The 23,551-nt window shown below is 41.4% G+C and overlaps 1 protein-coding gene across 6 annotated transcripts in view; it reads right to left on the reverse strand.

Annotated features, from left to right (window-relative positions):
- Positions 1–23,551, reverse strand: part of BRCA1 (BRCA1 DNA repair associated) — a 51,177-nt gene that overhangs the window by 7,887 nt on the left and 19,739 nt on the right. For all 6 annotated transcript variants that reach the window (XM_071219389.1, XM_071219392.1, XM_071219391.1 and 3 more), the window contains 9 exons: positions 19,909–23,262; positions 19,453–19,541; positions 17,010–17,181; positions 12,479–12,602; positions 10,141–10,331; positions 7,329–7,636; positions 4,985–5,072; positions 2,223–2,300; positions 1,650–1,690 (listed from right to left, as the gene is read on the reverse strand). In XM_071219389.1, the coding sequence (XP_071075490.1) occupies positions 1,650–1,690; positions 2,223–2,300; positions 4,985–5,072; positions 7,329–7,636; positions 10,141–10,331; positions 12,479–12,602; positions 17,010–17,181; positions 19,453–19,541; positions 19,909–23,262 (4,445 nt within the window). The remainder of the gene's footprint in view (positions 1–1,649; positions 1,691–2,222; positions 2,301–4,984; positions 5,073–7,328; positions 7,637–10,140; positions 10,332–12,478; positions 12,603–17,009; positions 17,182–19,452; positions 19,542–19,908; positions 23,263–23,551) is intronic.

Genomic DNA, 23,551 nt, shown 5'->3' on the forward strand with positions numbered 1-23,551 from the left:
CCCTACTTAACCTCTACCTAGATGTCTAGTGTAAAACCCCAAATTTACTCATCTAAAATGGAGTGTTCTTTTTTTAAAAATTGGTTTATTATTTTTCTAAAAAAGATTTTATTTACTAATTTTTAGAGAGTGGAAGGGAGGGAGAAAGAGAGGGAGAGAAACATCAATGTGTGGTTGCCTGTCATGTGCCCCACACTGGGGACCTGGCCCTCAACCCAGGCACGTTCCCTGACTGACACTCGAACCGGCGACCCTTTGGTTCACAGGCCGGCGCTCAATCCACTGAGCCCCATCAGCCAGGGCTAAAAATTGGTTTATTATTGATGTAATTTAAAACAGAGCTCTTGATTCTAACCCCCCTCCCACTATTAATACTACCAACATCCATCCCATGGTCCACCCTCTCAATTCCTTCCCTTCACCTCATCTCCCAAGTTGAACCCATTCATCAGTCCTATCTCCAAATGTACCTCCAACCAGCCTCTTCTTACCACCTCCATGTCTCCAATTACCCTGCACAGAAAATTCAGATTCCTTACCTTGATTTACACCAAATCCTCCCTGATCTGGCCCTTGTCTCCAACCTTCTCCAATGCCTTGTCTAACCTCTGCTCCCTACATATTACTCACCAATTACTACCTTCCAGCTACAGAAGTCTATTTTTCTTTAACAAGCAAGCTCATTCCTCCTTCATGACCTTTATGCTTGCCGTTCCTCTGCCTACACTTTGCTACCTACGTTTTTCAAGGCCAGTTCTTTCTTGTGTTTTAGGTTACAGCTGAAGCATTTCAGAAGCCTTCCCTGTTTCTCCTTAACTAAAGTAGTCATTATCTGCCTCCAGCCAGTTACTAACCTATGTATAGTATTTACCGGTATCTTAAATGCTCTTTATTACTGCGAGTTCTCCCTCAACAGAACAGGAACACAACCGGACTACGGACCTGCCGGTCTTGTTCACTGCAGTGTTCCTGGTGCCCAGCACACGGTAGGCTCCCAATAGTATAAGCCACTGAATGAAGTTAACACCAACAAAAACGTCACTGAATTAATTATGAATATACTGAATGGTACATAATAGTTTAAAACTTCTCGCTAGTTTTATTTTCCCTGACCTGTTGTCACCAGCACCTCTTCGATGGCTCTGGTCTAAAATTATTCCTCCTCCTACACTCATCTTATTACCTCCCACTGTTCTCAGTCTGGTAAAAAAGAGTAACATCTCTTTGAAGGAATCTGATTTCTAAACAAATAGATTTGCATATCAATATGAAAGAATTTTCTTAGCCTTTTTCTTTTGGGGGAGGAGGCGATTTTTAAATTTATTTTTAGAGAAAGGACAAAGGAGGGAGAGAGAGAGAAGAGAAACATCGATTGGCTGCCCCTTGCAGGCGCCTAGACCACGGACTGAAGCTCAACCCAGGTATGTGCCTTAACTGGGCATTGAAGTGGCGACCTTTCACTTTGCGGGACGATGACCAACCAACTGAGCCGCACCGGTCAGGGCTGCTCTGCATAACCCTTGCTGATTCCCATCACCAAGGGAAATCTGTGGCAAGTTGTGCAAGGAAGGAAGCAGGTAAATTTTTAGTGTTTGTGTGACTCAATGGCACCAAGTCTTTCTGATTAGTTTGTAACATCAAGTACCTACCTCATCTAGAATCTTTCTTTCTTTAACAGACTGGGTCACCCCTAAAGAGATCACAGAAAAGACAGGTCACAATGAAGAAGAACATGCTCTTTTCATGGAGGTGAACAGCGAGGCGATTCACAGGAGAGCTCGGGAGGAATAACACTGAGCAGACGTCCCCTCTCAATAAAGCCACAGCTCTTTAATAAGACTTGTAGCAGAGATTTCCTTCTGGAGACAAAGTTGATGCTTAATCCAAACATTATAATAAAGTGCCTGATGCAGGCAAATTTCTGCCTATTATTAAATAAATCCCTCCTTCCTCTGTTAACCCTAAGGTTGCTAGGAGCAGATTAGGTCCTATTAGTTATAAGAAGAAATCCATTTTCCCAACAATACCAGCTTATCTGAACAAAGAGATATGTGTTAAAGATAAAGCTAGTTTAGTGTTATCTGGTGTTATCTGTTAAAGACCTTTTGGTAATCCAGATTCAGCATCAGTAAAAAAAAAAAAACCCCTTAGGTGTTAAAATGTTAGGTGTAAAAATGCAATTCTGAGGTGTTAAAGGGAGGAGGGAAGTACACTGTACTTACAGAAATAGCTAACTACCCATTTTCCTCCTGCAATTCCCAGAAAATATTTCAGTGTCCGTTCACAGACAAAATCAGCATCTGCAGAATGAAAAATATCCAAAGGATTAGTAGAAGTTGAAAACAAAGTCAGGAAGTGCTGCTCTAAGAAGCTGAAGAATTCCGGCTCCGGCTCTGGCTCTGTATATGACTTGAAATCAATCTAGATCGGTGATTCCAATACCCTGGTGATAGAATCAGAGGCTGGGAGCGCCTCTCATTATAGCCAGAGTGTGCGGATCTTTGGAAGCTGGAAAAGACGGATATGAAATTAAAACCAGAGAAAACGTCTGCCCTGTCTTCTAATGCCAACACTAGCTAGAGACATCCATTACTGTGTATCCACATTGTAGTACTGATACATGTGGACGGGGAAGATCTATTGTACTGGATGGCAAAAATGTAAAGGAGAAGAAAAAGAGTATTGTTGAAATCCTGGATCTGAAATGTCAATGTAAGTGACAAATTTTCACCCCCGGACTTCTAGCTGGGGAATCCTAATCCCCTAATTCCCCTGAGAGGGACAGGAAAATACAGAGTATTTTCATGGCTTTTCTCCTTTCAACCTAAGTATTTCAGAAAGTAGTAGCTGAAGAATCACTTGTTTATTTCCTAGTGTTTCAAAAACCCCTTTGAAGAATAAGAGAACTGAGGGAAGAAATGTATTCCCTCAGTTTTAGGATTCCCTGTGTTTAACTGACCAAGTCCTAAACACAGCAGCCCATCTGCCAGTAGTAGCAACAGCCATTCTTCCTCACAGAATTCTTCACAAATAATTAAAATCTTTTTTCTTTCATCACAGTTTTAGAGGTTTTTGTTTAACTGCTACAAAAGTTTATTTTTAAAAAAGTTTATTTATTTATTTTTAGAGAGAGGGGAGGGAGAAAGAGAGGGAGAGAAACATCGATGTGAGAGATAGTGATTGGCTGCCTCTCACGCGCCCCCAACTGGGGACCAGGCCTGCAACCCAGGCATGCGCCCTCACCAGGAATCAAACCTGCCACCTTTCCGTTCACAGGCTGATGCTCAGTCCACTGAGCCACATAAGCCAGGGCAAAAGTTGATTTAATAATATGCTTCGAACTCAGGAATTTTAGCTCATTTCTAGATCAAAAGTTACATTGCTTTTGAGTTTAAAGATTAATTACTTCAGATTTAATTTACATTTTAAAATTTCCTTTTCACCTTCCAGCAGCTTTGAGGCAAACCTATAGCTTAAGACACATTAAACTTTAATGACATTCATCTCTAAAATAGTACTTGGTTCGAGGTACCCTTGTTCTGGCATTTGGTTCCTGTATTAATTACCCTCTGACCCTGTGGTATGATGTATACACAGTAGAAACCCAACATCTTAGAGGTTCTAAGGCAATGTGTCCCTGGCAAGGAGTCTGGACCCTCTACTCAAGGACCTGAGCAATGTGAACAGAGTGGACCATTGCATTTCCCAAGAGTCGATTTTGTCAGAAAGCTTTTAAGAGCTGTATCTCCTGTGTGCTGCATGCACTGGTTTTTGCTTCCTGGAGCCCATGCACAAGCCTAACTCCTCTTCCAGATAACAACTCTTCAAATATTTGAAGACAGCAGTCTTGTTCCCTTAAGTTTTCTCTTTCCTCCATCCGTTCTTCAAATAACACTGCTCTGAATTCTCTTTCCCCATCCTCACCACCTACCTCTGGAAAAATACTCTCTAACGTGTCGGTGACCAGCTTAAAAGGAAGGCATGGTGCTCCAAACAGAACACACACACATCTCCCAGGCTGTCGCTCCAGCAGAGAGCACGGTGGGGGGTCAGGACCTTTACTTCAGTTGTTCCAGGCATAAGGCCTGAATTAATGAGGCCCAATTTCAAACACGCTTTTTAGCAGCCCTGAAATGCTTACTCAGGTTTAGCTCACAGTCAACTAAAAGCCTTTAAGGTCTCCATGATCACGGGAGTCATAATTAAGATTTTAAAAGGGGAAGGTATAGGACAAATGAATCCCCCCCCGCCCCCATTTTTCCTTTTTCACATGTGAGGGTATCTCAGAGCTGACATCGGACTTGTTTCCTGAAAAACTCTCAACCACCCTCAGACTGGTGTTTGTGTGAAGCTAGGACGTGGAGTCGACAGTGGCTGGGGTTTCTAACCACCCAGATTTTGGATAAAGACTCACTTGTGTCCCATTCTCCTCTTTGCCCCATCTGCCGCCCTGGGACTTGAGCTCTGCCTTCCTGGAAAGCCCACACCACACAGCAGTCCGGGCAGGGTGGGCTAACAGAAGTGGTCCATCGTTCTGGCTCACCACATCTTTTTTTTTTAAATTAACGTATTTTTCCCCCTTATCTGAGGACATGCTTATTGATTTCAGAAAGAGGGAAAGGGAGAGAAACAGATATGAAAGAGAAACATGGATCGGCTGCCTCTTGTATGCACCCCAACTGGGGGCTGAACCTGTAACCTAGGTACGTGCCCCGACCAGGAATCAAACCCCGCCACCTTTCGGTTTATGGAACAGCGCTCCAACGAAGTGAGCCAGCTGCACTGGCCAGGGTGACCACTCTCAAATCTTAATCCAAAACACAAAGGGGTCAGGAAATAGCAAAACTGTAATTTTTCTTTCACAAAATGATAATCGATGGACTAATGGAAGACTTTTGCCCATGCCATGCCTAACAGATACCCCTCTCCCTCACGTAGTTCTACGCAACAGGTGCGGCGCGTGCTATGGGGGTCCTTGGTGTACCTGTTTTCATAATGACGTGAGTGGTCTCTTCAGTAATCAGATCAGTTACAGTGATCTGGTGTTTTCTGCCAAACTTGTGCACGAGCATCTGAAATCAAATAAAAGGTTACGTTATTATAAATCACCTCCAGTGCACAGCTTAGAGCATTAGTTATCCTAGCTTTGAGTCTCCCATTGTTTTCCTCAGCAAAGGTACATTCTTTTTATTCGAACATGTCTGAAGTCTCAAGGTAAATAGCAATTTAGTACAAATTATATATAAATCAGAGGAAGAAATTCTAAAGTAGTTCATGCTAGCAGACATGAACTATAACCAAGGATTCAAAATAATATTCATATTCCCTTTCATAGCAGATATCATCAGACTCCCTTGCAGAATGATACTCTACAATACTACAATTTAGATTTATCAGCTTACACTCTATAAGCGGAGAGGTAACTAGCCTACACAGGAAGTTATTCTACAGATATGTGGCTTAAATCAAGATACAATCCTCTGATAGCTGTAAGACATTCAAGTCAAGAGTGCAAAAACTATCAATTCCTCTTAAGGAGAAGAACTGGAAGAGACTTATATTATTCCCAAAAGAAGTCTAGAGCCATCTAGCTATTTTCTATCAACAACAACAACAAAAGGCAGATGAAGAAATTAACCAGGTCCATTATGGACACAGCTGACATAATTAGTAGTTACTGTTTGGTAAATAACAGTGTTTACCAAGGCCATCATTTATTAGCCATCACCACCCATGCCAATATTTCCGTGCCACACGATGTCGCAGTGGAGATCGGGCCATCTTTCTTTCATGCGGCCTCATTCCATATTGCCACAGGGCACCAAAAAGGCAGGCCAGAGAAGCTAATGATATCTTCCCCCCCTTTGCCACTGCCCTCTGCCGGGATCATTAGCAATTCTGAACTGATTAATTGCTGAAATCCCAGCCTTGAAACAGTGTTCAGTTAGAAGAGCAACTGCTGAAAAGATCATCTTAATATGGGCTTCAGAATTAATCACGTGTAATACAGTCAGCAGCTTTCCTATTTCCTAATAAATTTACCACACTTCAGCAAGTCTGAACGGAGCTGAAGTTTTCCTCTTTGCTTATTTAAAGACAACATGTACCCAAGCCACTTACAGTCTAATCTGCGGCTCAGAGTTGCCCACGGCGAGAGATTAGATCATTTTAGCCATTTCTGAGAAGCTGAACTCACAAAACAAGGAATGCTGATTTTCAATGAATAAGTGGGAATTCCAGATACGTAGGCAGATGATCAAGAGCAACATAGACACAGGTATGAATGTGTGGAGCAAATAGCTGGTCTGGGCACCTGCTTGTGAAATTAGAATTCTAAAATTGCTGATGCGAATTTATTCATTGTACCTTCCAGGGCAGACATAGCTCACTTTGCCCTAGTGGGACACATCTGGCCACAGAGAATGTGATGCTGAGTTGCTGCCACAGAGAACTGAGGATGAAAATGAGAAACAGTTCTTATCCTAGGAAGGATACAGTAAGACAGATACCAAGAATGACTGGGTCATCTCTCAGTGTGTAATAAATTACACCTACCACTGAATTAATTTGATACTCTAGTGTGTTATCTTGTCATGGTTCTTTAAGATACATTCACTCAATTATTTTATTATGAAGTGATACCAATGGTGATTAGTTACAGGGGAGGTAAGTTTCCTAAGATGTCTGAAATCTACACTCAGTCCAAATAGAAACAATGTTTCATTGGTCTTAATATTTTAATGGGTATTTTTCCACAGTGTGAAACAAATTCCTGTTTCCCCCATGAAGGGACCAAAGAAATGTCAAAATCCTAATAGGAAAGAGGGGCTGTTGTAGGGCAGAAATGATAGGGCAGGCTATTAAATACCTGGGTCACAAGCCAGGACAAAGGCAGATCAACACTGGAGAAATGTCATTAGCTGGCGGTGTGCTTGGAACCAGTCAGAATTCAGTTAATCATGCCTGTGCGTTCTCTCAGATATAAACCAAGGCGGGGAAAAGATGCCTTCTGGGGAGTAGAGCTACACCTACTTGCTTTTTAAAATAGAAATAAAATTAAAATGCCCTATATCATACCCACAACTATAATCTCTCTAAATATTTAATAATTATTTCCTTAACTAAATATATACAAAGTAACCCAGGCGATCATTTTATCTAGGTCCAGAATTTCTGAAATTAGTAATGGAAATTAAATTACATCGAATTTTTTCTATTTCCTATATTTCTTCCGTAAGTTATCTACTGCTAGAACCTATTCAAAACTGGTATTTGTAGTACATGAATGCAGTGTCAGTCATCAGGGAAATGCACATGGATGTACTTACTAATTCGTTTTGGGTCAAGCCTGACGCCACCATTGATATTCTTTTGTTGACTGTTTTTGTTGAAGATACCACTTCTGGCTTCTCCCCGCTCACACTTTCTCCCTTCACATGATGCCCAGCAGTGTTAGTAGTTTGAGCAGTAGCTGGACTCTGGGCAGATTCTTCAACTTGGAATTGGGGTAACGTCCGTGCAGAGGTTGAAGTCGGCAGGCTGCAAACAGGAGCTGGCTCGGGGGCTCTGTCTTCATAGGGATCAGACTCTGGGTCATCGAAGAGTCTGGTTCCAGATTCTAGGGCAGGGGTTCCCTCTGAAAGGAATGGGGGAAGAAGTTTAATTTACATGACAATGAGTCTTGAATTACAAAGTCTAGTCTCTGCTAAGAATTAAAAAGATAGATGAAGCCCTGACTGCTGGTGTAGCTCGGCGGGTTGGGCCTTATTCCACAAACCGTTCCGGGGTCACTGGTTCCCGTCAGGGCACATGCCTGGACTGCGGGCCAGGTTCCTCGCTGGGGGTGTGCGAGAGGCAACCTATCGATGTTCTCTCCCTCTCTTCCCCTCTCTCTAAAAACAAATAAAATCTTAAAAAAAAAAAAAATCAAGTTAGGTTAAAAGAAAAATGGGTGTGCTAATATACTGTTGGTGGAGGTGCAACGTGGCTTAACTTTTCTAAAGGACTATTTGGCATTATATTCCAAAAGTCTTGTGTGTTTCCACTTCCAGTCAATAATTCAAGTTTGAGAAATGTATCCTAAGGGAATGAAAGATGCATGTACAAGTGGAGTCATGGACATGTTTGCTGTAATATTGTTCACAACAGTGAAGTGTCAGAAACAACCTGAATGTCCAATAACAGATTGGCACCGCTATTCCAATGCAGCACTCTCCATCCATTACGCTTAATTACAATAAAACAGCGAAATGCACACACCTATGTTCATTGCAGCATTGTTTACAATAGCCGAGAGTGGAAGCAACCCACGTGTCTATCAATGGATGAATGGATAAATAAGATGTGGTATATACAATGGTTTTTAAAAAGCTTAAATGAATAGCTTTATAAAAAGAAGAAAATCCTGTCACATGCTACAAACATGGATGAACGTTGAGGACATTAGGCTAAGTGAAAGAAGTCAGTTGCAAAAAAAAAAAAAAAAAATACTGTACTATTCCACTTATGTGAGCTATTTAAATATATATATTTAATCCTTCCCCGAGGATACATTTATTGCTTTTACAGAGAGGAATGGAAAAGGGGACAGAGAGAGAGAAACAATGACGTGAGAGAGAAATATCCTGGGACTGAACTCACAACCTGATTGCGAGTATGTGCCCTGATTAGGAATCGAACCTGAGACCTTTCAGTGAATAGGACGCTCTAACCACACTGGCCAGGGCCACTTATATGAGGTATTTAAAGTAGCCAAACTCTGGGAAACCAACAGTATGGTGGTTGCAGGGGACAGGGTAGGGGGAAATGGGGGGTCGCTATTTAATGGGTATAGTTTCAGTTTTGCAAAATGGACAAATTCTAGAGAATAGCTGCACGACAATGAGAATATACGTAACACTACTAAACACCTGAAAGTGGTTAAGATGATAAATTTTATGTTATGTATTTTTTACTGCAATTAAAAATTAAAAAAAAGAAAAGATGCCATCCTATTTTAGAGTCCTAACATGAAAAAAATTTGTGTCTTAGAATCCATGACATGCAATATTATAAGGTATGCTTTCTATAACTTTAGTCATTTGTTTTATCTAGTTTAAATATTCCTTTTTCATTACCTACATTATCCAACTGTTTGGCAATGCGCATATAGTACTTTAGCAAGGGAAGGGAAAAAAGGCTGAAAATAAGAAATATTCAACTTTTGTCATCCATGATGATATCAATTACTTTTTTCACTTAATAAATCATCAGGTATCATCACATAATTAAAAATAGAAGACCACCCCAAAACATTTCAGAAAATTTCACTCCATCAGGAAGTAAGCACAGCTAAGTACAATGTACGAGATTCCTAAAATGACCCTAATTAAAACGGCCAAATACTACATTTAGATGACAAAGAGCACCTTTTATGATGATGTGTTTTTGAGGATTCATTTAAAATTTTCTTTAGTAATTCAAACTTTGATTTATAAGCCATAAAACACACCATTCATTTAAAGTGATTTATAAGGCATAACATATATAGTCATTTATATTCATTTATTCAGAAAATAAGAACTTACTTTGGAAATTTAACTCACTTTTCAATCAAGGACAGACCTAAAACTTTATTCTAGGGCTCTAGAACTCTTATTTCACAGTTGAAATCAAATATTTAGAGGACCAAGACTCTCTCATCTTCAAAAAGTTAAACCAATATAGACAAATTAACTGCAATAATTTTCAAGTAAACTTGGATTAACATTCAAGCTATTTTTTAAAAATGGGTTTAAGTATACCAGATGCATTCATGATATACCAATACCTCTGAAAGATGACTAACCAGAATACCTTTAGGTAAGATTCAGAGTAAAATAAAAGTGTTTTCTTTTCTTTTCTTTTTAAGATTTTATTTATTTATTTAATTTTTAGAGAGAGGGTAAGGGAGGGAGAAAGAGGGGAAGAGAAACATCAATGTGTGGTTGCCTCTCATACGCGCCCCACCAGGGACCCGGACCCGGTCTGAAACCCAGGCATGCTCCCTGACTGGGAATTGAACCTGTGACCCTTTGGTTCTTAGGCTGTCACCCAATCCACTGAGCTGTACCAGCCAGGGCAATAAAAGTGTTTTCTCCAACACAGCAGATGAGATATTACCGAGATCTTGTCTTGACAAATATGACGGCTCCATTAAATCTTGGGCCTCAGACTCGGTTGGTTGTTGCTCCTCCATATCAATACCCTTAATGAGCTCCTTTTGAGATGGGCAGTTTCTGTTCTGAAGACTCTGTGAGTTGCTATGCACATACCCCATGTCATCCAACAACTGGGATTTAGAAGAGGAAGACCTAGAAAGAATGAAAGAAGAAAACCGTCACCACAGCTTTCTGTGAAAAGGCTTATACTTTCAGGGCAGACAAAGCATTAAGTGAAACAGCTCATTGTCAGAGCTGGCCCAAGTGACGGCCAGAACTCTGGACTCGTGATTCCCAATGTGTCAGGGGTGACAAAGAACATCTCCCCGTAGGATCTGGTCTGAGGCAGTAAGTACACCTCCTAGTTGTTTACAAGCATGTCTGCAAATTTCAGCAAGTTATCTCCCGCCACTTACTCAAATTCATGAGTCCCCATGGATGTGTGAGAATCAGATCTCTCATGAAAGGAAAAGTTGATTAACTCTGACATCGTTACACTCACTCTTTCTACCCAATTGCAGCACGATTCCTAGACTCACTCCTATCTCTTGCCTTTTCAACATCAAGTCATTCTAAAAACAAAAGCCAGTTATAAACTATTGTTAGAAGAGTTCATGCACACAGTAATTCCTTTACTCTTTCAGATTTTAGGACTTTTCTGAATAAGATACTTAACAGATTTATTTTTTTTTAAAGATGTTTATTTATTTATTTTAGAGAGAGGGGAAGGGAGGGAGAAAAACATCAATGTGCAAGAGAAACATCAACTGGTTACCCCTCATATGCACTCCAACTGGGGACCTGGCCCACAACCCAGGCACGAGCCCTGACCAGGAATCAAACTAGCAACCCTTTGGTTTGCAGGAGGACACCCAACCCACTGAGCCACACCAGTCAGGGTGATACTTATGAGATTTAAAGGACCCCAGAGATCAGCCAGTAAAGTTAATTAATTATTGGGTGTTTACTGTGAGTCAGGCACTAAAACTAAGCCCTATGGATTAAAGATGAGCAAGACCTAAGCTGTGGCTCTCAAGTAGTCTAGTGGGAGGAAGTTCAATTAAATGTAGGTTCTTTAACAGAAATCTCTTAGGGGAAGGGGGAGGAAGAGCAGAAATATTTGGTCTAAAATTAAATGGGTGGTTAGCTCAACTAGTTAAAGCTTGACAATGAAGTCATTACCTCTAAACACAGGTTTACTTGCATATGGACATGACCATTGGTGGGGGCATTGCCCAAGGGAGTGGAGGGTGCTGGGTGGAGAAGGACAAAGGGGGAAAATATTGGGACAAGTACAATCAATAAAACATAATTAAAAAAATACATTTTTAACAATAAAAATAAGTAAATAAACATGGGTTTAGTACGTATGGAGGACAGACCTTTTAATTCATCAGACACAAGGCCAGTACCCCAGCCTCAAAAATATATCCTCGGCCAATCCAAGAGGTTTGGAAAAGATGGTGTGATCAGATTTTTGACAACTTTGCCCTGATTATCAGAAAGATAAATGTACACACACTCAGCAGGAACTCGAATATGAATTCCTTTTCCTTCCTAGAGCAGTGGGACTGGACCCTAATGGCTCTGAGACTCTTCCTGAACTATCAAATAGGAATAATAATCCAGAACAACTTACCCTTTAACCTTCACAATGCTGTTGTAAAGATCAAATGAGAAAGTAGGTAAAGTGTTTTTGAAAATATGAAGTACTATACAGTCTAATCTCAACAGTGATTTGAATAGACACCTTGATAGATACTGTGAATAATTCCTGGAATAAATCAATATATGAAGGCCAAAACCCTTCCTTTAATTAGGGCAGGGGCTGCCTTGGAGAAGTCTACCATTAGCCTCCAGGCTTGTTTATGTTTTGGTTCTGTGCTTTGTTCTGACCTTCAGAAGGATGTTGTAGCTCACGCCTTGTGTAGAACCAAAAAGCCTGTATACAATCATATAAAAAAGCATCCTAGTCCTGGCTGGTGTGGCTCAGTGGATTGAGTGCTGACCTGCAAACCAAAGGGTCGCTGGTTCAATTCCTGGTCAGGGCACATGCCTGGGTTGCGGGCCAGGGCCCAGGTTGGGGGTGTGTGAGAGGCAACCAGTCGATGTGTCTCTCACACACTGATGTTTCTCTCCCTCTTTCTCCCTCCCTTCCCATGTCTCTGAAAATAAATAAATAAAGTCTTTAAAAAACAACAACAACAAAAACTAGAGATAGTATGGTGAAAAATATTTAACAGTAAGAGTTCAGTATAAGCAGATGTTAGACACACAACCTGACATTGACTACTTCTTACCTTTCCACTCTCGTTTCTTTACTTTTACTGGAGGAACTACCCAGATACTCTTGAACCTTGTCTGCAGAAAGGTTTTCCGGATTCTGACTCACAGGACATTCACTACTTTTCTCTGACATTAATACTGTTTTAGAAGAAATGAGAAAACAAAGAAATTTACTGCTTTGTTCTGACGGTGATAATTCAGGTGAGTATATCAACTTTTTTAAAAAGCAGCAACCCGTGACAATCAAATTGGTTTTTATGCAAGTATATCAGACAGAATTTCATAAACATAAGTGATCCAGCACTAAATGGAACTAAAAAATAAACACTTTATTTATTTTTTAAGACTGGGTAACACTTTAAGACTGGGTAAACAAGGATACCTGAGTCAAGGCTGAAAAACCCCCCAAAGATTTACAACTTTTGGGCCCTGAATGATAAGAAAACAAGGATAGGGAATAAATTTTTTTTTAATCTCTACAGGAAACTAAATTATACTCAAATCCTCTTAGATAACAGGGAAGAGAAAGTACTGGAAAGCAAAGAACATTCCCTTTTCCATCTCTACTGCCTCCACATCAAAGATTATAAAACAGATGTGAGCTTTTACATGTGTGGGAAAACGAGAGGGAAGGTGTCACATGAGGAAGAAAAAACAGGTAGTATTTTGCTTCAGATTTTCAATTAGTAAGAAAAACAGAACAAACCCAACCCCCTGCTCCCCCCCCCCCCCCCCACCAAGGCACTGACTTCTTACGGAACCCTGACTACATGGAACTGATGATAAAATGGCCCAAGAAAGGAAAAAACACAAAACAGACCCAAGGCAAAGTTCTGACACATTAGTATTATGCTTTTTATTTATTAATTCCTCCAAACGTATCACTGTGCCACTGCTTTCTAGGAAGTAGCTTAAAGGCAGAAATATTTAAAAAGCAAAAACAAATACTTAAAATTACAAATGTCTTCTATCCATTAAAGTCACTGATGACTGTAATTTATTTCAAGCTTTTATTAGAAAAGCTAGAATCCATAAACTGAAGCAGAAAAATGTAAACAAAGGGCTGTATTAATTAAACTGTTTTTTTAAGACACTGGGTGACCTGGGGGGAAATAATTATTGATTTCCTGAGTTAATTCTCAGATGCATTATTTATAGTTTTCTTTGTGTTTCTAGGAACATAGGAACACAAGAACTCTGCCTCGCAGCCATCGGCTGCTGGAAGTAAGCAGAGTCTAACTGTGCAGGTTTTTCTTTCATCTGGGTACACAAAGCTTTTTAATAAGGACATCATCTCCCCCAAATATAGGGTGATGCCTGGTAAAGGGTAATGCACAGGCTCTAAAGAATCACACCACACAGAACTGACCACCGGGAAGGGTTACTAAAAGAAGTGAAAGGGCAGGGAGGAAGCCTCGGACACACACAGAGGAAAAAGTCACTCCATCACATTTGCACATATAGTATATCAGTTCCTCTTTTCACTGTGATGGGATTGAGCTATGGAGAAAGTAAGTTAACCTGAGTTAGAATTCAATGACTCAATGGTACCTGAAAATATGGGGCAAAAATTTTTCTGTTCTTCTCTTCCCTCAGTCGTTATTTCATAAATGCAGGGATCCGAGCCCAAGTACTGGGACAGTACCATAGTCCCCCTTACAGCATTTCCTTATCTGAGGATCTTAACATGTTATATGTTATATTTTTCATGGGTAGGGAATATGGACCAGACAAAACATTTAAGAAATTTACTGACTGCCTATTGTGTGCAAAGTACTGGGAGAATCAAAGGAAAAGACATTGGGGAAGAAAAGAGATATGAAGAAATGACAGACTATAAAATATAGAACCCACAGTGAAATTCAGCTTTAAAAAGCACATACTCCATCCACCTGGTTGATTGAGAACTTCCAGGGGAGGAAACTAGGAATTTTTAACAAGTGTCTCCAGGAATAAATGTACTATGAGATAAAAAAAAAGCTCAGATGTGCCTGAAAATCACTTCTGTTATAACGGACTATGATCTTACAAATGGTAATGTTTACTTTATGAATGACAGGTAACTGAGGAGGAAAAAAACAACAAAGTGCCTGATATAAAATAACTTTAGCCCTGGCTGGTGTGGCTCAGTGGATTGAGCGCCAGCCTGCGAATCAAAGGGTCGCCAGTTTGATTCCTGCTCAGGGCACATGCCTGGGTTGTGGGCCAGGTCCCCAGTGGGGGTCACGTGAGAGGCAACCGCACATTAATGTTTCTCCTTCTCCTTCTCTCTAAAAAATAAAATCTTGAAAAAGAAAAATCTTTACCTGCAGAGGGAGGCACGTATAATTTACAATGGGTAAGTAAACGCACATGCACAAATTTTTTTTTATTGTTTTAGAGAGGAACAGGAAGTGGGGGAAGACAGGGAGAGAGAAAAAAACATTGATTTGTTAATCCACTTATTTACACACTCATCAGTTGATTCTTGTATGTGCTCTGACCAGGGATCGAACCTGCAACCTTAGTGTATTGCGATGATGCTCTAACCAACTGAGCTACCCAGCCAGTGCTGCCCAAAAATATAATGCAGGCTTGAGAATGACCCTTAGATAAACAGGAGGACGGATCTATGCTGAGGGCAGGACATTTGATGCGATGACCCTGGAACAACGAGTAAGTTTACTACCAAGGATAAAGTAAAACCTAACAAAAACGTTTTATGTAGAGAGAGATTCAGAAATTTTCAAAAAGGTTCAAATCCATAATAAAAATGTATGAAAATATAGCATCTATAAAATAAAATAAAAAAAGATAGTCACAAAGAAACATTCTGTCTATAGGTCTTCAGGAAAAAATACACACCCTGTCCCCAAAGAGGAGATAGATTTACACACATGATGAAAGCCAGATAATAACATTTTGTAAATTGTGCACAAAAATTAAAGTCTAGTCTGTTTTTAGACTGAAGATGTAAAAGCACCTCAAAGAAGAGAAGTGTATTGAGGCCTAGACTTCCGGCTTCATTATCTGGGGTGTGAACTAATGAAGATACAATTACAAAGAAAGCATTTAAGGAAATACATTTGAACCACTGCCACAGTAACAGAGTTTATAACGTCTCATGCATAATAAGCTACTGTTTCTCCCGAACATGAAAATACTCCATGGCACACTCCCTGACCAAGGCCACAATTCTGAGTAATTAAGAGTTGAGTTCCTAGAAAGACTCAAAGGAAGGCCTTATTGCCCTAAGTAGGACTCAGGGAAGGAAGCAATGATGTGAACACTAAGTTAGATGGGTGGGTATCACTGACACAGTAAAGAATAACACTTAGGGAGGTCTCGCCACACCTGCCTATTCGTAAGCACCAGCTCCCCCTCGGAAACCCATGCCTGTGCCTAACCTCTCATCTACTTGGCTACGTATTTGCCCTATTTAAAAACCTGCCCAATGTGCCGTTTTTCATAAAGCTCTTTCCAATTATACTGGTACCTCGGTATTCAGTGGCTTCAGAACTCGTCAAACCTGGTACTCACTGCATTTTGATGAGAAATGTTTCAGCACTCGGCACTTGCTGGCCACTGATCGTTCTTGCTAGAACTTGTATGGGTCACAATGCCACCTCACAAGAGAAAATGCTTTTTCATTCGTCACTTGCTCGCCACTTGTCAGAACGAATTAATGACGAGTACCGAGGTACCACTTTAAATACTTAAAATTTCACTTTATTGTCCTTCATTTATGCCACTATCCCTCAGCTCAGTTCTCACTTCTTACAGCAGGTATGTCAAACTCATTTTCACCGGGAGCCACATCAACCTCACAGTTGCCTTCAAAGGGCCGAAGGTAATTTTAGGACTGTATAAATTACTCATTAACTAGGGGCAAGGTGCTCGGTACTGCCACTGGGTAGAAACAAGGTGCCAGGCTGGATAAAACAAGGTGGAGGGCCGGATTTGGCCTGCGGGCCTTGGTTTGCCACCTGTGTCTTACGGGAAGCCAGCTCTGATCAACACCAAACGCCTCCTCAGAGATCCATCAGGCCTTGTTGACAACTATAATGTTGGGATAAAGCACCTGACTCTGCCACATAACTGGGTTTTCTGGGACCAAGATGTAGTTCCTGAAGTAAAGGGCATTTCCTATAAACCAGAAAGCACATGGAATGTGCTTTATCTGGTTTTGTGATCTGACACCTGTGGTATAAGGAATATGAGGTTTTGGGGTTTTTTTAAAGATAAGCTTTCTAAACTGTTGGGGTTACCTATTTCTAATCTTTCCCATTACACTCAGCTTCCTGTGGGCTCCACGTAGCCTCTCCTCACTGTGGGTACCCAGTCAGACAATGACACTTAATAACACCCTTGGCCTCTCTGAATGGTTAAGTTAATTCTAAGCAAGTACAAGAACCGAGGCTCTAAAACGACCCATGGAGTGACTCAAAAAAATATATGCTGAGCAAAGATCGTGAAATGTTCAAGCTAGGTCACCATTGTTCTGGAGGTAAAGACTCAGGGAAGGGAAGAACTTTGCTTAAGAGGAATGTGGCCAATACTGCAAACCTTTTCCTGATGTATGTCGCTCCAGAGTCAGCAGGTCCTTGGAGGCACAAGAATCGGCAATGAGGAGGGGGGACTTTTTGGAAGTCTGGCTCTCCTGCTGCTCTAACACAGCCTCCAGCTGGTCCATCGCCTGCTTGATTTTTATCAGGTTATCCTGCATGGTGTCTCTCTGCTACAAACACACAAAAAAAATGACACGGAGAAAGTTATACTCTTCTAGAAACTTGCCGGAGTGCAAGAATGTCATACCAATTAATTTTAGCATGGGAATTAAAATCACCTAGTATGGAATTGTAAGTTCTGGCTGAACAACTTTTAATCCGACCATATTCATGCAATTAATGCCCATGAAATTATTTCAGAATGATATTAAAGGAATAAAAAAAAAAAAATCCATCAAACTCTCCCTAATAGACTTGCTTTATTGTGATGTCCTTTTGAAGTTATCACAGCACTTTCTTTTAAAAGCTCAGGAGCAAAAAAATAATTAAGGTGCTTAAACACTTTTGATATTTAAAATTAGCATGACCCTTAACATTTTACACAGGCGTGTTTCAAAGACTTAGTACTGTGGGACTCAGAAGCGATTTGGGTTAGTCCATACAAAAATGTTTGATTTCTGGCTTGTGGGGACACTTCTTTTTCTGGGGTTCTTTGAACATTTAGTTTCTAGCAGAAAGAACAAAGAGTGAATTCCTTAATTTAGCTGTTTGTGCACGCAACAGCTATTTGCTGACCATCTATTACACATGTCAGACACTGTCCTGGCGCCAGGGACACAGTCTGCACGGCACTGCCATTCTAGACGGTGACTGTACCTAGAGAATTTCACAGAGGAGGACCTGTGTGAGGGAAGGGACCAACAGAAACAGCCCTAGGAAGCCCCGTAAGGACAGTTACTGATTTCAACTCAAGACAAGAGGCTCTTCTTCATGTACAGGGCTCACGTCAGAAGGGTATCTGCTAAATGTAAGGTTTTTGATAAGCCAAGTATCTGATAGTCAAGGAGATTTGTCCCCCATTAAAAACAAGCCATCCACTTTCTCCTGCTACACTGAATTCATAGTTTGCAGGTTTTCATGACCAGAAAACGTATTCCCAGCTCCACGAAGGCTTCCAGCACTGCCCTGAGACTGCTTTGCTGCCAAGTCTGCAACAGTGCCATTGCCACCATGTGGTGCTTGTGAGTAGTTCCACTGGGCAAGCAGGGCTTGCTTCAGTAACTTAGGAGCCAAACCACAGATGCCCGTAAGCTTTAGAGGCTGTGCTAGATACTGTCATGACCATCCCATCTACCCTCTGTGGCCATTAAACAGGTTATACAAATCAGCAAAAACAGTAATGGGAGAATTAGTTAATTGTCCTTGGGGTTCTCCCAAAGGAACTACTTTATAGCTTGGACAGTTCCCCTGTAGGCAATTGTGCAGGCATATTTGGGAGACCAAAACCAAATTGGTTACCAGTTTTCTTGATTCTAATTCTTAAGTGTTTCTCAAATTAGCCCTACTCTTCCATCTCCAACTATGCTACTCTGATTTCTACTTTTAATACAGCTACCCTGTGGAAATTCCTTAAAAGCATGTTTATCACACCTTTCTCCCTCAAGGACCTAGTGGCACGCCACTGCTAAACTAATGCTTTCTGAAAGCTACATTATCACTCACTATAGCATGCAGGAGAAAGTCCAAATTGCTAAGCATAGCACTCAAAAGGCCCTCCACACCTTCTCATCTTTTATTTCTCTCCCGAACCACCCAGATGCCCTGTTTTCTAGTCACACAGGACAATTTTGCGCTTCCTGGGCACTTCACACTTTTCGTACCTTTGCCTGGACTGCTGCCTCCCTTCTCGTTCCACCTGGAAAAATTCTTCACACTTTCAAGGCCCAGTTTGAAGTTCCCACCGACCACACATCCAGAGACGATCCCTTACTACTTCATCTATACTGCTAGTGCACCCGTGTACCAGAGTGGAATACGTGGCCCTCCTCTGACATAGCCGTGTTTTCCTGTTTTTGCTATAGGGCGAATGGGCTTTCATAGTTCAGCAGCTATCGGGCGTGTCCAACCTTATGGCGTCTCTGGGCCACACTGGAAGAAGAGTTGTCTTGGGCCACCCATTACATACACAAACACTAACGAAAACTGGTGAGCCAACAAACAAACAAACAAACAAACAACCCCCCCCCCACAAAGGGTTGGACACCTAGCTTATTCATTAAATTCAGGATTTCGTGTTAGTGAGCTCGGTGGAATGTAGAAATAAAAGGCTGCATGAGTTCTATCTAAATATGTGATTATAATCTGAGTTGAGGAGACAAGGTGCCACACACAGCTGTTATACCACTGATCCTGAGGGATGATACAAGCAAATGTAAGACTGCGGGATGCATACAACTGAGTGCGGGAGACACCACGCAAACATATCCATGCGTGCTTTTTACCTGAGTGGATAAAATATCGTTCTGAGAGGACGGCCCTGAAGAGTCTTCAGAGAGGACTGTTTCACTCTCGTACTCAGATGCTGCTTCATCTGAAATGATAAAAATAGAGATTCAGATGTAAAAACAGCCAACACTGCTATTTGCTGTAGCTGTTTCTTCCCACTGGCAGGACAAATATCACTTTCCTGTTATAAAAAGTGATTACACCCCTTGTTTGGGGACCCCCGGATTTCCTCCAGAAATCGTAACAATGAAAACCAGAAGCAAGTCCACCCACCATTCGGGCATTTAGAGATGTCTCAGCTAGGTGAAGGACTTTTACGGAAAAGCAGCTTAGAAGGAACATGTTTAAAGCTGAAGAAGCAGTTACTTTAACTGTACTTGGAAACTCATAAAATGTGCTCCCTTAAAGGATAAACATCTAGCTCATTTCTGTAAAACAGATGGTTCCAATACCTAAGTTTGAATCCACACTCCGCTCTTCCCGATTATCCTCTTCCAGGTCATTTTCCCTTCCCTCATCGTGGGAAACCAATTCCTCGTCACTCGGAACTTCGTTTTCAGACTGATGGCTCACTTGTTTAGAATGAGAATCAAACATCAAGAAAGAATCCTGGCTGTCTGTATTGGCGGCAAAATCTTCTGCTACGCTGCACTGTGAGGAAAACAAGCTAACAGAACATCCCGCCTCTTCGCTAAGGTGACGTTCCTGGGACGCCTTTGCTGACGTTACCTGGTCACTGTGATTATTTAAGGTACTCTTTAAAGGTACCTGGCTTTCCTCTGTTTTCTTAGATGGACTCTCTGTGGCAACAGCATTGTGCCTGGGAGTTGCAGAAAGTATACTGGGGACTTTACCAAATAGTAAGTGCTGGAAGCAGGGCAGCTCTTCGTCCTCACTGGACGTGTCCTCTTCTGAGGACTCTAGTTTCCTGGCCCTTCTTTGGTGACCCTGGGCCAAACGTGTGTGGACTAAGGGACTGGGGCTCCTTCTGAGTTCTTTCGGGACACTTTTGCTAAAAACAGCAGATCTTTCCTTAATGGCACTTTCAGCAAAGCTGTTGTTCTCCTTTACCTTGTCATCATTTAACAGGTCATCTGGGGTCTCAGAACCAACCCGAGAAGCAGGACTACTTCCCAGAGGTTGTTCTAGGTTATCTAAAGTTTGACATGGAGAGAAATCTGCGTTGACCACCTGAACTACTCCTCCAGCTTCCCCTTGCCTTTTTATTTCCAGATCTTTACAATTACTTAGAGAAAGACTTGGCTTATAGACTTCAGGTTGCATGAGACCTAATCTGAGAATAGCACTTAATTCTGATGCTCTGTTTCTGCCTGGTTCTGCCTGAATATTTTCGCCACTGGAGCCTACTTCATTAGTACTGCAGGAGCTGCCTTCTTTAGCAGTACTTTCTCTAGTTTTATTCTGGCTAATTGTGCTCACTGTACTTTGAATGATGTTCTCATTTCCCACTGCTCTTTCAGCTGACGCTGAATGTTCCTCCAACTTCTCCTCTGACAGGTTTTCCTTACTTACAGTTTTAACAGATGACCTGAAGGGAGAAATGGATGGTATATGATATGGGTTTTGTGAAATGCTGTATTTATTTTCAATAGTGAGTTTAGTTTCATTGCCTCTAAACTGAGATGACTGACAAGGACTAGAGGTTCCTTTCGGACTATATTTGGCATACTCTCCTGGCTTTTTGTCTTTCTCACAAACCACAGGAAAGCCTGCTGTTGTGTGAGGTGCCTGTACGTGCTTGATACTAAATTCCTTCCCTCCTCGATTTTCTTCTTTTTGTCCACATTCAAGAGTAACCTTTGGACTTTGTTTCCTTGTGGACCCGGAGTGGGCAAAGACGGATGCACATTCCTTTTCTGGATTTCCTGGATTTGAACACAGAGCAAATGATTGGCGCTTTGAAACCTTAAATGTATTCTGTAAATACTGTGTATCGAGTTCACTCTCTTCCATTTCTATGCTTGTCTCCTGAACTTCACATCTCAAGAGATCCTTAACGCCCTCTGTGTCATCAGAACAATCACAGATCAGCTCCTTTGGGTTTCCAATTGCTGCACCCCCACCCCCACACTGATGTGGTGCTGTTTTTGCCTCCCCTGGGGTGTCAGGAGCCAGCAGTGAGACACTCTCCTGAGTGTCACAGTCAGTGTCAGGCACCAGTAAAATATTGGTGCTCTCCATAGACCTGTCAGTTTGCAGACTTCTTCCTCCACTGAATATCAGGTCTCTGAGGCCTTTGGTGCTATTACACACTTGGATGGTTCCTAGGTTCTCTCCTACGTCTTCTCTTTGAAGGTTAGAATCGACAACTTCTTTAAGTTTAGTAGAACTCGAACCACTACTAAAAACACCAGGTATGTTTGTTAAATTTAGTTCTGCAAAAGCTTCACTGGCAAGTCTTTTATTTATTTGGTCATTTGACTTGTTACCCTTGTTGGCTCCAGTTGCAGGTTCTTTCCCTTCCATGAGTTGAAGCTTTTTGCTCTGTCTGACTGGTATTTGCTCAGAATTTTTTTTCTTCGCCTCCTCACTGCTAGAACAACTATCAATTTGTAGTTCAGTATGAGTAGGTGGGCTTGGATTTTTACTGACTACGAGTTCAAGTGCATAAATATGCCTGGTAGTGGTCTTCTTCCTCGGCTTAGTCTTCTTGGGTGCTTTTGAACCATGGATATTTAATTCTAGTTCCATATTGCTTATGCTGCTGCTTATAGGTTCAGCTTTAGTTCTGCAAGCAGATTCTTTTCCCAGTGATTCTGTTGGGTTAGCATTTTTCTCTTTCTGAACACAGTCGCCTTTTGTTTCATTCCCATGACCATTATCAGTAATATCCATCACACGACCATTCTGTTCTATTTGGTCAGTTCCCTCAATTATCTTTTCAGGAGTCTTTTGAACAACTGTCAGATCTACTTTCTTGATAAAATCCTCTGGATGAAGGCCTGGGGTAGTTCTCTTGCGCTTTAGTTTATTTGTGAAGGGACGCTCTTGTGTTATCCAAGGCTCTGGGGCAGATGCTCCTACAGTTAGAGTTTCAGTTATGTGGCTCAAGTTAGGGAGGCTGGCCTTCCTCCGATAGGTCTTCCCAAATATCTTATCTTCGATATTACTTTCTACTGGTTTGGAGTGGACTCTTTCGCTTTCACATATTACAGTACCATGAGGCTCACTGGACAGTGAGGCTATTTCCTCTGGAGAACCAGGATATACACCTCCTTCGTTCAGAACTTCTACCGCATCAGCTACTTCCATATTTGATTCAGGCCTCCCATCATGTGAGCCCTCAGAAGTGAACATTTCATCACGCCTGGAAAACCACTCATTAACTTTCTGTATGCTGCTATTCCGTGCTATCCAAGGAACATCTTGGGAACCTCTAGGACGGTCAGAGGATGGAGATTCTCTTCTCCCACTCAGGAGATCAGCATTCAGAACTACCCTTTTCTCTGTGCTGGGAGTCTGCCTATCATCACATGTTTCTTCACTTTCAGCCCATATGCTCTGCTGGCTCCTTGCTAAGCCAGGCTGCTTGCTTTTATTACAGAATTCAGTCTTTTCTACATTCATCTTGTCTTTAGTGAGCAGTAAACTGCTGTTCTCAGGCTGTAATGAGTTGGCATGAGTACTTGTGCCACGTGGCTCCACATGCAAGTCTGAAACAGAAGTACCCTGATACTTTTCTGGAAGCTTCTCAGGTGCATGCTTCTTCTCAGTGGTGGTCAAATCTTTATTACTGGACTGACAATGTTCAATAGTTGTTATATCCTCAGAAAACTCATAAGCAGCTGTAGGTATACAAAAATAACAGGTGATTAACAACAAATGATCATGGAAAAATACGTACTTAATACAACTTGGGGGTAGAAATGAAGCAACTGGCTATTTTTAGAGAAACTATCTTTTTAAACAACCAAGTATACTGAAAATGTAGCTCAAACTCTTCCACCTAATTCCTAGATTCTCGTTAGTTCCACTCAAGTTAGAATTTAAGTTTCACAATTCTTCCTACTCATAAACCACACCTCCTATTTCTGAACCCGTAACAGTGAGGTAAAAGCAGACCGGGCATCGGAC

Source organism: Desmodus rotundus, chromosome 9, assembly GCF_022682495.2.
Source record: "Desmodus rotundus isolate HL8 chromosome 9, HLdesRot8A.1, whole genome shotgun sequence".
Taxonomy (NCBI): domain Eukaryota; kingdom Metazoa; phylum Chordata; class Mammalia; order Chiroptera; family Phyllostomidae; genus Desmodus; species Desmodus rotundus.